This window comes from Ischnura elegans, chromosome 6 (genome assembly GCF_921293095.1).
Source record: "Ischnura elegans chromosome 6, ioIscEleg1.1, whole genome shotgun sequence".
Taxonomy (NCBI): Eukaryota; Metazoa; Arthropoda; class Insecta; order Odonata; family Coenagrionidae; genus Ischnura; species Ischnura elegans.
Genome location: NC_060251.1, coordinates 35,456,678 through 35,474,344, shown reverse-complemented (window position 1 = coordinate 35,474,344; position 17,667 = coordinate 35,456,678). Strand labels below are relative to the sequence as shown.

The 17,667-nt window shown below is 38.5% G+C and overlaps 1 protein-coding gene across 1 annotated transcript; it reads left to right on the top strand.

The window, feature by feature from the left end:
* Nucleotides 1-10,735: 10,735 nt before the first annotated feature.
* Nucleotides 10,736-16,533, top strand: LOC124161351. Its single transcript, XM_046537665.1, has 6 exons — nucleotides 10,736-11,106; nucleotides 11,202-11,577; nucleotides 11,907-12,115; nucleotides 12,203-12,413; nucleotides 12,498-14,293; nucleotides 15,479-16,533. Exons 3-6 carry the CDS (start codon nucleotides 11,914-11,916, stop codon nucleotides 16,531-16,533), a joined length of 3,264 nt encoding a protein of 1,087 aa, XP_046393621.1. The 5' UTR covers nucleotides 10,736-11,106; nucleotides 11,202-11,577; nucleotides 11,907-11,913.
* The last annotated feature ends 1,134 nt before the right edge of the window (nucleotides 16,534-17,667 follow it).

Sequence of the window (17,667 nt, the reverse complement as noted above, 5' to 3'; positions counted from 1 at the left end):
CGGCGTAATTCTGTGGAAATTGTTTATATTTAACATAATGAAAGCATTACTAAGTGATTTCATTAAATGATATTTGAAAATTTATATTTTAGAAAGATGTAAGATATAAATCTACCGCTAATAGTAAGCTAGTTACTAGGGTATCACATAAATGAGCCACCTTTTTGCTGTAGAAGGTTGATTTTGTCGCTACTTTGGGTGTATTTTTTTATCACTTTTCAAAAATGTCCGCAGCATACCCATTTATTCAAAATATTTTCAAAGGGGTATTTTCACGGACAAGGGATAGCGTTGAAAAGTAGATTATAAGATAAATACATAATTTCATCAAGAAATAAATATCGTTTAACAGCACTAATAAAGGCTTGTTTCCACGTGATACTCAGTTTACTCAGCCCTCAGCAACGCGAATGGCGACTTTGGCAGAGCCATTAGGTAAAATGCGCGGGGAGTGAAAACATATTAAGCGGACCACAGGAGATTTCTCGACGTGCGAATTCCACGCGAACAGAGTTTATGCCAATATACCTCACTACCACTGCGCAGAATGAATTCACATAGCAAAGAGGTTTTCTTTTTATTTCTTACTGTACCCATTTCATCATATTTGTAGCTGAAGTGATGGAGAGTGGTTTTCTGTACAAGAATGGACAAGGCTCAGGCGGATCCAGAGAGAATATAATTCGCTTCGACAATAGGTACTCATCCCGTAGCGATCGATTGCAATTATGAACTCCGCTTTTTTAGAGTACCTATGCGGATATTTGAGAAGACAACTGATGGAACTGAATTCATAATGGGTTATAAGCGATTCCACATCGCGAAAAAAATATTATCTCTTGCATTCAACTCAACGGTGCGATTTCAATGCAAAGGAGAAAGTCTCAAATTGACGAATATGATAAAATGGGTCCATAATCGACCATTGAAAACCTATACCTAATGGAAACTCACTCGATAGGCCCAATAGAGCCTATTCCAACATACCTAACTACGACCACGAAGAATGAAATCTTACCGCAAAAAGATTTTTTATATTTCCTAATGTACCCATTTCATAATGAAAAGTTTTTTTTTGAGCTACGAATATTATCTATGTAAATTAGAGATGAAGCCATCAATGATAATTTATTTTTACATGGAAATCACAATTATACACCTTAATGGAGAAGTGTGACCCTATATTCGTAGGTCAGTCTCACATGCGAAATTTTCCCAGGGTCCGGCTGACAAATATAAAACTTTATGCGCATTGAACGCAGTACGGCAAAGACTGAAGGCCGCGGCCCTGTGTACCCGAGCCCTAATTAATTCCTCTCCCTTCCAGTAACGTTACCTCCCCTTCCTGTCTCCTCATGGTTGGTTAATGGAGTTTCCACCAAAAAACTATGGAAAAGTGATTTTTTGATGATATAATCCCTAGATATTGAATTTGAGTATTCGAATTTTTGCTCTGCCCCATTTGGCGAAGAAAAATTCTGTTCGCAACGAGAATAGAAATGTTTTTGTGCTAATTTTTTTACATTAAGCCCGCTTTAAGATAAAAACCACGACAAATACAAAGCTTAGCTCCATTATCTAAATATTTTTTTGAGATATTGGCAAATGAACGCTGTAATTGAAGTCTAACAACGTTATTAATATGATGACGTCCTTAAGATCGCCTCACAAATCTGAAGAATGTATTGGATTAATAAAAGAATTGAATATTCCACGCTATAGTTTTGAGATGATCAGACGCAATGGAGCCTCTTAGTGACTTGGAAGGCCTAAGAGATTTGTGCGAAAAACGAAGTTCATGTTACCATCGTGACTATTAAGAATACAATCTTGCAACTGTACTTTATGGACTGACGGTCACCAAAAATATGTTTTCAGTGAATGTGTTAATAGAAATTGCATGTGGAAATCCGTATTTTTGGCATTGTTTTGGCAACACTTAACTAACTAGCCAATAGAAAACTGTTTGATGCTCGAATATTTGAAAAGCACGTAATTTTGACAAAAATGTATAAAATCCGATATAACTTAATAATCGCGAAGAAAATGAAATTAGTGTTCGTCACCAAAATTATTTTTACTGCTATTAGCAAATAAATTTCGTAACTTTAGTCGAATCGCGTTAAGTTTTATGAAAATGACGCTATAGTCGGTTCAATAGCATGAAAAAGCTTTACTTAACGTAAAACATGTAAGGATTGAAGCAAGCAGATTCTCTGAAAACTAAATTTTCCTTCTAATATTTAAAACCTAGACGTCGCCTATTGTGGGAAAGCATTTTTAATTACGCATGTGATAAGTATCTGTTTTCAATCGCGCAGTAGCGGCCCTACATCCTTAAATGCTGGAGGGGTTTGCCAAACGAACCATTGAACACAATAAAAGGAGTCGCGACTTGATGTTTCGAGCACAACACATGATTCGGATGCCATTATAGAGGATGGACCGAGGGGACGCTCAAGGTGGAATTCTGAAGCGAGAAAGATTACGATACGACAAGTGGCGTGCCTTAGGGATGAATACACGTGGCGGTTACAACTTAAAGAGGCCAGTAGGGAGTGGATTGGATCGCTTGTTTTGAATGGACGATCAAAACTTGGGGAGTGGCACGAGGTCACGTGATTCAGGAAGGGTTTCATGGTAAAGGAAAAGAGGGAACGATTTTTAAGGGTTCGAAACCGAGACCACTTGTGAGTAACAAGGGTAAAGTGGGGGAGTCCGACCCCTGAGCCATAAGGGCCATCCCTCCGTTCATTTTTATTTTTGGTTGAATGGAAGATGATGCGAGGGATGAATTTCGGAACACAGTACTCGAATACAATCCCCTACCCGCATTAAGTGATGCGTGCCACTTCGAACGAACCGGAACTAAAGAGTCACTCGAGTTGCTCTTAACACCCTCGTGATCCCCTTCTCAGACACAATTCCTGATTCTCTCTCGCCCCTATGCTATCCGCACGGAAATAGTGGTGAGTACAAACATATCCACACATACATCTACGAGGTACCGCGGAAGCCACAGCCAGGGTGTGTGGCACGGGGTGATTGCAAACCATTAGGACACGCTGTCCCTAAAAAAATTGGAAAACAGAAAACATCACGCCTATATTTAAGGGCGGTGTTTGGTGTGGGAATTGGAGGAGGCGATCGACAGCTGAGGTCAATTGCGCCATAAGGAAAAGGTATGGAAGGAAGGGTGGAGAGAAGGACCCTGCGTCGGCATTATCCCCCTCTAAACGAAAGGCGCCAAGGGGACCACGCCATAACGTCCCATCCGACGGACGGAGTTTTGGTTTCGAAATGTCCTGCACACAACATTCAATCAGGATCGGGCGGTCTCTGAAAATTCACTGCAAACGCCGGGATATGAACCCGAGTCCACGGGTTGGGAAGCCAACTCCTCACCACACCAACCCGATCCCCGTGGAGATAGGTAAAAGCCTAGTAGTTACAGGCCTATATCACTTATTTCCATTTCTTGCAAAATCTTGGAACATATTATTTTAAGTTCGATAATGGGTCATCTAGATAGCCAACATTAGTTAGCAAAAGAAGAGAACGGATTTAAAAAAGGGAGATCTTGTGCAACCCCAATTACTCTCTTGTTTCATGATATCTTAGCCGCGGGCGACACACATGTTTTAGTCGACGCCATATTTTTAGACTTCATAAAAGCATTCGATAAGGCTCTGCACTGTAAGCTGTTTCAAAAGTAGGAAACATACGGTATAGATAAGCACGTTATAGGTAGGATCATGTACGGATCCATACGGATGAATGGATCTTACGGATTTTCACATAGATTGGTTCAAGACTTTTTATGTCCCACATCCTGAGGATATTACGACAGACTAGGACTAAGGCGAATAGGACATGGCATAAGACATAGCAATCAAGTGGGGAATATAATGGAGAGAAAATTGAAGGAGAAAAGTTGCGAAGAAGAGCTAGAGATAAGTCCTTTTGACAGATGAAGGACCCAAGGGTGATGAACATCTGGGAGCTGAAGGAAATTTCTTAGAAAAGGGTGAACTGAAGGATAGCAGCACACAAATTATAGGATTGTAATAATCATCTTTAGAACACATATGTAGAGTATGCTTCTCTACGGAAGTGAAGCATGGAAAATGACACCAGCAAGGTTAGAGGCCTTCGAAATGTGGTGCTGCAGAAGAATGGGAAGGTCAAATGGATCGACCGAGTTAGTGATGATTAAGTCCAAAGAAAGCCATGTCTCTATTAGGCCTTCTTTACCGCTTCACGGAAATTAAGGATCCCATTGCACTCCACTCCTATTTCTCAACGATTGTCCTTCCCATAGTTTTGTGTTGCTCTCCAATTTGGTCCATGTCAGCCCCGACTAACCTAAAATCCCGTGATTGCCTCCCCCACTTCTTTGCCAAAATAGTTAGGCATAGAATCCCTCACTTAAGCAATATGTCCTCTGATGCTGTATTGTCTTCTCTTTCCTTGTCTAATCTGCAGAATCTCAGACTTAAACGGATTTCAACTTTCTACACAACATCTTGAACTCGACTTTTGACTACCCTGAACTCCTCTCTCTGTTGAATTTTAGAACACCGACTCGTTCCACCTGCTCGCTCTCCCTACTCCATCTGCCTATTCCCAGAATTTCCCTGACCAAGCGCTCACCTTTATATCGCCTCACCTCCCTCCTAAGTTCGCTCCCTCCTTCAATAGATCCTTTTTACCTGTCACGCAAAAAATTCACCGCAAAAGCTTTGACCTATATGTCTGCTAATTGAATGTTATACTTCCCTACTGGCTAAATTTTTATTTGTTTTTTATAATGTTGTTGTATTGTGTCTAATTCATGTATGTCATTGTTAAAAGTTCCACTGTAAATTGGCGTCACGAGTCTATGTGAAATTTACTTAAATAAATATATAAATAAAGTCCTGAGAAGAGTAGGCAAGAAGCGGAGCCTCGTGAAATCCTTAAGAAGAAGACGGAACAAACTTATAGGCCACATTTGGAGGCATGATGGCCTGATGAAGACAATATTGGGACAAGTAGATGGTAAGAACGGAAAAGGGTGCCTTCGGACAAAATATATGGAACCGTAGAGAAGGATGTAAAAGAAAAGAAATACGTAGATGAGAAAAGATTAGCTGACAGGAGAATGGAGTGGAGAGCTGCGTCAAACCAATCCTAGGATCATGGGCTTACCCAGCGAGGGGAAGGGGGGTAGCTGCCCCTCCCCCCAACAAACGAGTCTCGAAACCGTAGCCGATAGTGTAGTTGTAATATTGTGGAAGTGTGGAAATTAACATTTGTTCTTTACATTTTATCATGGTAATTTTATGACTGTAGGACACGTCCCAAGAAGCCAATGTATACGCTTAAAATTTGTACGGCGCGCCGCTCCATTGTTCCGAAAACGTGAATTGAGAGGTAAAAAATTATAAGTAAAGTCATTTTTACTTGAAAAAATTGATTTTCTACGCAGAGAGTACTTCAATGTAGTACTACATAGTCAACTAATAAAAACTTAGTCTTTCACTTTGAGAATATTTCCATTACTGTATGAGACGTTCAATTCACAAATTTTACCTTTACAAGGTCCATATGTGTTCGGGTGTAATAATTGTTGATTCACCAGTTCTTCAAGTTTTTTCCCTCCTATATGTGTCAAAATAAATTTGTTTCACTACACTCCTATTCACGTTTTGATATAAAAATTGATAATTTCTTATTGGGATGAAATGAGAAGTTAAAATTTTGTTACAGCCGGAAATTGAGCGAGGACTACAAAAATGTACCACAGTGCCCTCTCGTGATAGTTTCTTCACAACTTAATTGTCTAGAGTAGGGATGAGTCGATTCCATTTTTTTTATTCCGATTCCAATTCCGATTCTTTCAAATCAATTCTAATTCCGATTTCATCGATTCTAATTCATACTAACAGGTGAGATATCGATTTATCAGTAGCATTGCTGTCATTAACATTTAAAAATTGAATGGAATAAAATAAAGACAATTGAGTGGCCCAAATAGTATATTCATTAAAAATAGTGAATTGTTATAATAGTGATATATCCTCAGCTCAAATAAAATAATAAAAACTTTAATTGTTTCAAACATAAATTATTAACTTAATTAACTGTTAATTGTTGTCACCGAGCAAAATAGCACATGTATGTAACGGCCTTAATGCCCAAAGGTTATTGTCTATTTTCAAAATATTTATCTTCCAGGAATCAATGGCATCAGAATCGACTGTAGGCGATCGTTTCTCGATTCCGATTCCGTGCCCGAGAATCGATGGAATCGAGAATCGACATTTGGAATCGACTCATCCCAAGTCTAGAGTATGAAAAGTGTTCAGTAAAATATTTGAACGATTCTACCTTTTGCTCCATTGAAGATTGAAGTGGCAGCAGAATTAACCTCTATGGATAGGAAGGGGGCTTCCTCTATGAAATTTCTTTGCCTAGGAAGTGTGGTATCACAAGCATATGGCTCCCATTAGTCTGACACGCATATCACCAGCATAAATCTGGGATGAGCTCCATCCTGACCTTTCCAAATTAAACTTTGGGTTCGCAGAACTTATTCTAAATGCAGAAGATATTTTATCCATACATTTTGTACATCGGTCTAATCGGTCTGTGAGTAATGAGGGATCTAAGGTTTTCCCGGCGAATAGACTGGAGGAAGAGTTCTCGGGTTTCCAGCCGGGTCCAAGGGTTTTTCAAAACCGGCGCGGCGTTTCGAAAGGCCTTTTTACACGGGGCACCGAATTGCGCAGGTTAGAGCTGCATTAATTTCTAAAATGGCGTGAAATTGCGCGAATGCATGAACGAAATTAGAACAGGGGCTATTTTGCCGTCTCGCATTCACGCATCCCATGTGTTCTAGCAATTCACCGCTTTACACGACGCAATTTTGATAACGCCTTCGCACGTACGTCAGTTTGCGCAATTCCGTGTACCGTGTAAAACGGCCTGAGGGTTAAGTCCGTAATCGTCTTCAGGGTGAATAGATTGATCGCACACATGGGCTCTGATTGGTCGACGGTCGGGCCAATGCGTGCCCTCTCCCCCTTCAGTTTTTCCAGGGGTGATTTCAACACATTGCTCAGATGGAAGACGGCGTCTCTGTTCATGTTTCTCTTCTCAAGTCTGATTTCCACTGCCTCCTTAACGACACGGTCCCAGTAATTGTTGGCATGGCATATTATTTCTGTGTCTTGAAATTTTATCCGGTGTCCGTTTTGTAAACCCATTAAAATGCGCGGTAAGGGAGAACACGTATCGCGGCCGACTGGAGGATGCTCATTTTGCAATATTCGTGAATCTGGGTACGGGGGCCAGTTCCCATCCATGCGCCAACTTCGCGTTTCGGGGATTTTTGTTTTGGAGCATCTGAAGGCTTCACACGGGTTTTATACCAAGGACACTTATATCCATAGGGGGGGGGGGGGCACGTGTCCCCGAAACCCCCCAGATCCTTAAAAAATATGCAATATTTTTAATGCGGCCCGTTATCAATGCGCCCGTTTTGTACTACGGGATATCCTTGTGCCCCACCCCAGAACAATATCCTAGATATGGCCTTGCTTCTGCTACACTTTTGGGTCAGTACCCATAATTCCCATTGTAATAAGATTTTAGTAAAAGAAAAATTATTGAAATGAACGAATCAATTTGAAAAGGAATATTTTCATGGAAATTATGCTCAGTAATGACAGTGATATCATGCAAGTGCTTATGCTTTGGAAGACTACACACATGAACATATAAGTTGATTTTAGCTTAATAGATAGTAATAGTGGCTATGGATATCCAAGTATTCCACTCATTCTCCAAAGAACGCATCCATGCAATCAGTAATGACCGTGACTACAGATGACAGATGTCCTTTACTTCGGAAGGCTACGCAAAAATACTATGCATTCATTTCATATTCAGTCGAAAATAATATTGACGTACGTTTTCGAGAAACATGATAGAAATATGACAAAGGGCTTAAAATATTCAGAATAATAACAAATTACACACTGAATTAAGACATTCTTCTATACACCCCTTACTCCGATCCTTGCTTTGGGTTTGTATACGTGATAGAGTGTTGGTTGTTTTCACCTTGAAAATGACATAGAATGCCGAAACCATAGTTGGCATTGGAGTTTTATATTCAAGCTTGGAAATCACCATTCCAGATTTATATTAATCTAACTTTGAATTAGCTGCTGAGACTCTTGAGTAACACTATAATTAAGTAATGGTTGATTGATGCTAATTTGCTAATTAGTAGGACAGATATCACAGAAAATAGAGAAAATTTGCCTTAAAATTAAAATCACTAGGATTGCAATCCAGCAATGCGCTATGGCCTCACACTAATCCCAAAATTATTTTCATTTGCACTTTTTTTTAAGGATATACTCCTTTCATTCATAAACAGCATTAGGTACATACATACATAAGAAACATACTTTGACATATATACTCAAGCATACTCCATAAAATACTTAAATAATAGACGTAAAAGCCAGGAATCATTTACATAAATATTTACCTCACCTCAAAATAAAAGAAAACTTCGCTGTTTAAGCCCTCGCAACTCGTTCGTCATATTTCATCAAACTCGCGACGAAAAGGGGTGGTTTTTCACACGGACGGGATTTCGATGGAAACTATAGTTGGTATTGGAGTTTTATATTCAAGTGTGGAAATCACCAGATACATCCAGGTTCATATGAATTCAACTTTGAATTAGCTGTTGGGACTCATTAGTAACACTATAATTAAGTAATGGCTGATTGATGCTAATTTGCTAATTAGTAAGACAAATATCACAGAAAATAGAACAAATTTCCCTTAAAATTAAAATAACTAGGGTTGAATTCCAGCAATGCGCTATGGCCTCACACTAATCTCCAAAATTATTTTAATTTTGTACTTTTTTTAAGGAAATACTGCACCTTTCATTCATACAACGGCATAGGGTACATACATAAGAAACATACTTTAACATAAATACTTAAACATACTCAATAAAATACTTTCATAATAGACGAATAAACCAGGAATCATTTATAGAAATATTTACTTCACCTCAAAATAAAAGAAAACTTCACTGTTTAAGCCCTCGCAACTCGTTCGTCATATTTCATCGAACTCGCGACGAAAAGGGGTGGTTTTTCACATGGACGGGATTTCGATGGAAACACAGCACTTCACTCTCGACGTTTTATTTTTCCGGAATAAGTTCTTTGCTTCCTTTCCCTCCTTCTGGTTTTAAATTGCACGTCGCGTACTCCTTCCACGGTATAGGTATCCCTTTCAAACCCCCCCCCCTCAATCCTTCAAAAAATTCGGAGTGGAAATGGATTTGGGCGCTTCCCTTTTCTTTTCTTCTTTCGTGAAAAGGAGGGAAAAAAGTTTCTGGGGAGATAAGTGGAGGAAAAAGCTTTGCTGTTTTCGGGGCCAGACAACCGCCAGGCGATTCCATCTTATCCGTCCGCCTCGGTGATTCAAAGATGGATAGATTGAAAACCTTTCTCCTCTTTCGGAGAACCACTCCTTTCCTTTTTACCCAACTTATTTTCTGCGAAGTCCACACTAGGGTGCCTCGTTTTGCTACTTTTTTTAAAGAAAAGAATCGTAATACCCGAAAAATGTTACGTACCCGGATGGGTATTACAAATTTATTTTTTTTCCAATCGTTTATTATCTTCAGTCCGCCATTTTGCCTTTCGAAATTTCGAAATTTTTAACTAAATTTGTAAATAATTTAAATTTGGCTTGAGCGAGCACTCATTTTGGGCTATGGAGCACAACCTTGGAATTAATTGTAATTTTAGACCAAATACGACATATGAATTGCATTTAACTATCGAGAAAATGACCTTTTATCGTGTCCGCGAAAGTATTACCATTCGCTCCAAAAAAAAAGTAGCAAAACGACGCACTCTAGTTCCCATCCACATCTATTCTAGGGAAGAGTCGACTCTCAAGTCGACTCTCGGCAAATGTCGATTCCCGATTCCACGAAGATAAATATTTTGAATATAGACTCTAACCTGAGGCATTAAGGCCGCCTCACACCTGAGCTTTTCTGCACCTTACTAATAAGTTCAAAATTTATGTCTGAAACTGTTTAAAGGCTGGCGATACACTACTGTATTTTTAATTCGATATTTTTAATAAATATACTTTTTGGACATCTTATTTAATTGTTTCTGTTATTTTATTCCATTCAAATTAAATTATAATGACAGCAATGCTACAGAAAAATCAATATCCTACCTGTTAGTACGAATAAAAATCAATGAAATCGAGAATCGATTTGAAAGAATCGGAATTGGAAACGGAGTCGAAAAAAAAGAGGAATCGACTAATGCCTAATCTACTCTGATGGTTGCAAAGTCTGGGGTACGTCTACACATTAACACGCAAGCCTTCTAAATGTGCGCGAAGAGACTGATGTGCAATGTGTACCGACAGTTATACTTTAGAGCGTGTTGTCTAAAATATTTTCTCAGATTCAAAGTCTCGGAATTTGAATCGGGTACAAGCCCTCCATCCAATTGGCCACCACTTTCCTCAATTATTGATTTTGACATTAATGTAACTAAATTCCTAACTTAATGCCTGAAAACGTTAATGAAATAAAAAAATTAGATGCATTCCAGCAAATTCATTAAGGTACGACTAGTTTCGACGAGGCGGAGTCATCATCAGGTACCTAATGATGACGAGTTTTAGAGATTGGAGAGAGGGATAACCTCAGAAAGCAACCTGATAACAGCGCCACCTCCGTTTGCCAATCGCCGTTTGCTCTTCAACTGTTTCCCCGCCGATTGTTCTTCAACTATTTTCCCGCGCGCAGTTGCCGAGTGTTGCTGTTGGTTGAGTGTGCTACAGACCCCGCGGTTGCCGAGTTGGTTGTGTTGTTGTTGCTGCAAACCACGTGCGTCGTGGTACGTTGATAAATCGTGTAATGAATACATTTCCTCTGTGAATAGATTCGTTGTACTTAAGCTATCTTATTTTTCGCAGCATCGCCCATTCATCATTTGGTCCGTGACTATCTGCTGATTTGGTCCGTGACTATTTGCTGATTTTCTGTTCTTGGTAAGTGGTTCCCACTATATTTACTGATTATATGATTTCAAGTCGTCCTTTCCAAAGATTCCGTTTATTTATCCCTCTACGCTATCTCGTTTCAGATTGGTACCCCAAATTTTATTTTGCCCTGTTTTCCCCTCGATAAGTAGCCGTTTTCTTGGTAAGTAAATGCATAATCAAATATCCTCAAGCGGGGAGCAACAGTATTTTTCCTTTTTATTGCCAGATTTCTCCTCTGATGTTTGGTTCCTGACCCACCGATGGCTAGTTAAGTAGTAGACTACATCGTGTACAAGCTCTGCTTCGCCTTGAAGCCATTTCATTGATACTTTCTAAGTTATCTCAGTTTTTTACAGTTACGTTTTTTTATTTTATCATGCTATCATATCTTGTTTCAGATTTCCATCCCCATTGTCTTCGCCTCTTCGTGTAGCCTTTTGTTCCCGTTTTTCCTTCCGTATTGTATAATTTCTTTTGGTAAGTAATTCCACTACATACAAAATATTTGGCTTTGGTGTGTTGACTAAGCATTGCATATTGTTTGGTGTTTTGGGTGAGAACTTTCAGTGAGTATTGTGTATTTAGGAGATAAATTTCATTCTCAGTGACTATAATTTGCTTAATAATAACTTGCCGCAGGTATATCAGTAGCAGATATACCGTATGATTAGTTTGTTAATATTAATTATGAATTTAATTATACTCTCGGCACATATTTTCAGTTGTGATTATGAAGTTTTGCCTAAATTGTCACTCATCAATCTTTCAGTGTAGTACTGATTAAATTTATGACTTCTCTGTGACAGTTTGACCATGGCTGCACCTGGATTACTAGTAATTAGTGATTCCCAGTGGAAGTATGCCGTTCCTGAAGTACAGGAGTTTGGTGAATTTGATGTCAGTGTGATACCCGTATCTGGGATGCAAGTTCACCAGGTGGATTCAACAATGTTGTTGGCCACTGAATTTTTTAATGACACGGTTGTCCATTTGGGCACCAATAATTTGATATGTGGTGAGTTTACCATTGGTATTTGTTTTCTTTGGGTGTATTTCTGTGTTGAGATTATTCTGTTAGATTTTACAACAACCCTATGTACAGGTGAGACACCGGAGAGAGTAGTAGAGCACCAGCAGGAACTGTTGACGAGGATTCGCCTGAGGAATCCAAAGGTGCGGCTTTTCCTCTCTAGTGTGTTGAAGAGGAGGGTGAATTACTTCAAATCGTGGACGTTACAGCGAAACCTGTATATAGAGGCGATGAATTTGAAGATTGACAAATTAAACATGCTTATGAAGCAACTGGCTTTGAGGTAATTCATACATTTAGTCAGGGCTGTTCTTAAACATGTGTTCCTAACTGTATTGTTTGTTATGCCTAACTTTGCTTTTGGTAGGATGAATGTGGTCTTCATAGACAACTGGCGGGAGTTCGAGGCCCAGAGTCAGGATCCCTTTGAGTTCTTCTTGGGAAGGGATGGCCTTCACCTGAGTAGGCGTGGTTTAAGGGTGCTCACAGGTAATGTCTATCGTGCTTGCCTCCAAGCGAGGAGGGATTACCCTCGTTCTCTTGCCTGCCTACCACCTGCACCCTCTCCTGCCTCTTCCCCTGCGCCATCTCCTGCCTCTTCCCCAGCACCCTCCCCTGCCTCTTCCTCTGCTCCCTCTCCTGGCCACCATCCTTTACCTTCCCCTTCGTTTTCTGATGGCGCTGGCATGAATGCTTCTCTACCTTCTTTTTCTTACTCTGATGCTCTTTGTAGTAACTTGCCCCTTCATAATGATTTAATGCAAGTCTCCAGTTTTCAGCCTTCTGTAAGACCTCTTCACCTTCCTTCTGTAACTAGAACCAATGCTTCTTCATATTCTTCTCCGCCTCTTAGTCCTTCATCTTCTACTCCCTCGTGCTTTAAGTTTACCACCGTGACTAGGAGAGGCAATCATCACTGTAATAAACCTAAAATAGTTCCAAAGCATAGTAGCTCATTCAAAATTCCCTTAAATAACCGGTGGTCTTCTCTGTCCTCTTTGAATGACTCCTTCATGCCTTCTTTTTCTTCAGTAGCAAACTGTACAAAAAAACAGTCTTGTATCAAGAAAAAATCAATCTCTCCTAAAATGTTTCCATCTTCAGCATTCTGCCGCCCATCCTCATTGCCTTTAATATCTGATGTTCGTAACACCAACAAAGATGGGACTACTAAAGAATTCCCTGCCAGACTTTGCAGGCAAATTGGTTTCAAGTTGAAAAATCCTCTTACTGATAGATTAACTATAAAAATTCAAAACGGTGGCTCATCAGAGGGAAAACTTGATATTCATTCAACTTTATATCCAAGAAAGTGTCCTAACTGCAATAAAGTGTATGCCAATAAATCTTCATTTTGTCACCATAAAGCCACTTGTCTGAGGATTGAGAAAAGTGATAGTAATATTTCCTATCCTAGAGTGTGCCAAATATGCCTGGTGTCATATTCTAACAAGTGTAACTATAGTAGGCATAAGAAAACCTGTAACGAAAAGTCACAATATATTGTATGTCCTCATGATGGGTGTAATGTTAAATTTCAAAGCCACTCCATCCTGATTTGTCATTTACAAAGCGTACATCAGGAAGATATTTGTGTTGAAGATCATGAATTCAAAGATATGTTTGATTTTAATGCATGGAAAACTAGTCAATGTCAGCTAAATTACATGTCCTTGTTCAAACACAATGGGGAGCGTGTGAATCGTGGTAAAAGGTTCATGTATTTCATCTGCAAATTTAACAATCACCACAAGAATGGCATAGTGAGCAATAAAACAAATAGAAAAAGGAAATTTGGCCGTATGCCTAATAGTGACTGCATAGCACGTATGTTGGTAAATGAAAGTGAATCGGGTGTGTCTGTGAAATATGTGAATGCTCACAATCATGACCTGGAATTTAAAAATGTTAAATTTTATCGATGGGACAATGCAACAAAGTATAAAATAAATTCCCTTCTGGAACAAAGTGTGCCAGCACATAAAATTCAAGAGTATTTTCAGCCTGCTGATCCCAGTTTAAATGAAATGCTACCCCTTAAAGAACATTTCATCACATCAACTCAAATAAACAAAATGAAGTATGATTTGAATTCTAAAAAGCACCTAAGTGATGATGATGCAGTTGCTGTTGATTTAATTGTGCACTTAATGAAAGATGAAAGTAAGGATTCGATCTTGGTTTATAAACCTATGGGCTCAGGTACAATAATAGGCAATAAGGGTTTAGATAATTTACCACACGCTTCTGAACTTTTTGTTTTGGGTATTCAGCAGAAACTTCAGTTAAAAGAAATGATAGAGGGCTGTGGTAGAATACTATGCATAGACTCTACTCATGGCACCAATCAGTACAAATTTCATTTGCTTAACTTGATTGTACCAGATGAGTATGGTGTTGGTTACCCTGTCGCCCATTTCATCACAAGCCATTTAGATGAGTAGACACTAACTTACTTATTGCAAAGTATTATGGATAGGTCCCCTGATTTGCATGTAAATGCCATCATGACAGATGGTGATGAAGCCTTAGGTAATGCAGTGAGGTGGGTTTTTGGTCACAAAACTAAACATTTACTTTGTTTGTGGCATGTGAAAAGGAACTGGCATAAAAACCTACACCAAAAAGTTAAAAATAAGGAACTGATTACGGAAGTCAACGAAGTTTTGGAAACTTTGATTGAGGAAAAAAATGATACTGTATTCAATGCTATGCTAAACTCTTTCTTAGCCAAATATTCTGATCAAGCTGGTGAATTTACAAAATATTTCAAAGATTACTATTGTAGCAAGAAAGAGAAGTGGGCCATGTGTTACAGAAATTTTCCTCATGCTGCTACAGATACCAATATGTTCGTTGAATCATTTCATAATAAGTTGAAAAGCCACTATCTGAACAGAAAAGTAAATAGGCGCCTTGATGATTTAATTCAGGTGCTTCTTACCATTCATAAAACTGTCCATTTAGGTTTAGCATATAAAAGAATGAGTAAGAAGCCTCCATTAGGATTTCAAAACTCCTATAATAATGACCACATGAAAGGATTGAAAATTTCCGATGATGAAATTTTTTCAACATCCGATGAAAATGTCTGGCATGTTAAATCTCAAAATGACCAATCTACAATATACACGGTGGAAAATATATCCCAGAATTGTCTCTACCCTGACTTGTGTTTTATAAGGTGTAATGAGTTTTCATGCCAGGACCTTTGTTGCCACTTATATACATGCTCTTGTCCTAACAACTATGCTCTTTGTAAACATGTACATAAGGTTCATTCATTTGTTGTCCGAAATAGACCTACTCCTGCACCTATGCATGAAACAATCCTAAATTTTCCTCCAGATAAACTGTTTAAGAGTGTTTCCACCTCTAAGGATTGCAAATTAGAGCACATTAATGTACAACACAGTCATGCCATTGGTCAACACCTGGATAAATTGAAAATCTTAAGCCAGCAGTGCTCTCCTGTATTACTTCCCTACATTAGCAAATCATTAAAGCTGCTGGTGGAGACGTGTCAGGGTGCCATTGAATGCAACCAAAGCAATTCCACTTTGGGGACATTATCAGCACATGATGTACCTCCAAATGCCAAACTCAGCCCTCAGCTGAAGTTACATCCTGCTATTAAGAAGAGAAGGCCCATGGTTAATCTATTTAAAAGACCTGGTTATGTCCGAAGGAAAGATATAAAAATATCACTTTTATCTAATGAGGTGAGCAGCTTCACTGAGCCAATTGTAGATGTTGCCAGTCTATCAATGGAAGTTTGCAAGGTTGGTTCATTCTCTGTCAAAATGTATGAATTGAAGTCCTTAGATTTTCTAATACCACCGGAGGAAGTCAGTGCAATTCATAAAGTCTTCCCTGATTTTAAGAGAGGTTGGCTGTATGACACGATCATTGCAGCTTTCTTGTGGAAAATTGCTGAGTCTGTCCCTTCAGTTTTTTCAGTGGATCCAGTTATTTCTCAATATGTCACTGGAAAAATCTCTCAATCCCGGCCAATGGCAATCTTTGGTAAATCTGACCTTTCCTGTGTTACTAGAATAGTCATTCCCCTCAATGTTTGCAACTCACACTGGATGCTTATTGTTGCTTTGCCATTAGAAAGGAAATTAGAATTCTATGACCCTGCTGCAGATGTTATTCACCACACTAATAATTTCGCCATTCAAAGATGGATTAAAGTGCTTAGTGTCTCATTTGGATGCACTGAAAGGGATTGGGAAGTGTCATCGCCAGAGCATTTTAAGCAGAGAGACAGTCATAACTGTGGAGTTTTCATTTGTTGGTATGCTGAAAGAATAATACAGGGAAGGTTGATCAAAGAGCCATTTGATGCAGACAAGTATAGGAAGTATATGTTTGACATGATAACAGTACTGGACAATTGATTTATTTACTATGTATATTATTTACCATGAGTTACGTGTCACTTTGTGTGTTGACTGCATGTTATATTTTTCATTTTCTTCTTCTCTTCAACTTCTCTGTGCCATACTTGTCACTGCTTTTCTGTAAATAAGTCCCTCCTTTCCACGCTTTCCTATTTCATTTCTGCTGTTATGTTTCTTTGAATTTTTTCTTAAGTTTATATATTTTATAATTGTTATTTGTTATATTTTATTTATGGTATTTTATAATTGTTATTGGTTATATTTTATTTATTGTATTTATAATTGTTATTGGCTATATTTTATTTATTTTACTATATATAATTGTTATAATACCTCATGTTGAAAATTCTCACGTTGTTTTATCAGAGAAATACTCAAATACATAATATATTTGCTAGTAATTTATCCTCCCTCTTAGAGATGCCAAAAAAGTTAGTGTAAAACTCCATTAATCATTTGTTTGTGAACTTTCTAACCAATTATTTCCTTTTTTCATGATTTTTCCTGCCCGAGTTTACATACGAGAAAGGGGGCTGTCTTCCGACCTGTCAATGCTATGCTCATCTACCTACCAGAAAGACTTCTATTATGTGAAAGTATTGGGAGAAAGACCATTTAGTTAATGAATTCACAGACAGTGATGTAATAGTGACGACTCTCAATCCGACAAGGCTTCACATTGACTATTTTGAATTTGATTGAATATTTTGTGAGCGCAATTTGAGTGCACATATGTAAATAATAGAATAGTTACTGACGCGTGGCATTTCGCCACCAGAATCACTTTTAAAGCAGCCTTTGGTGGTCCAAAGCCCACATGAAAAATGCTGATGGGAATTGATTAAAATAGTTACTGTTAATTGATTACCTTCGGAAAGAATTTGTAATTATGGCTTTTTTTCTCTGATGCAAGTACATAATTATTCAATATTATGTGTGATGTTTTATTATTGCTATAATAATTTTTTTAGCATGTTGATGATGTGTGAATCAAATGATGTTTTTACAAGGCCGTAATAAATTGTGTATTTTATTGTACCTGGTGTTCTCATTTTCCTTTGAGGTCTCCATTTAAGCCTAAGCATCCATATCTGTTTGCATATTGCATGATTAATTTACCATTTCTTGGAT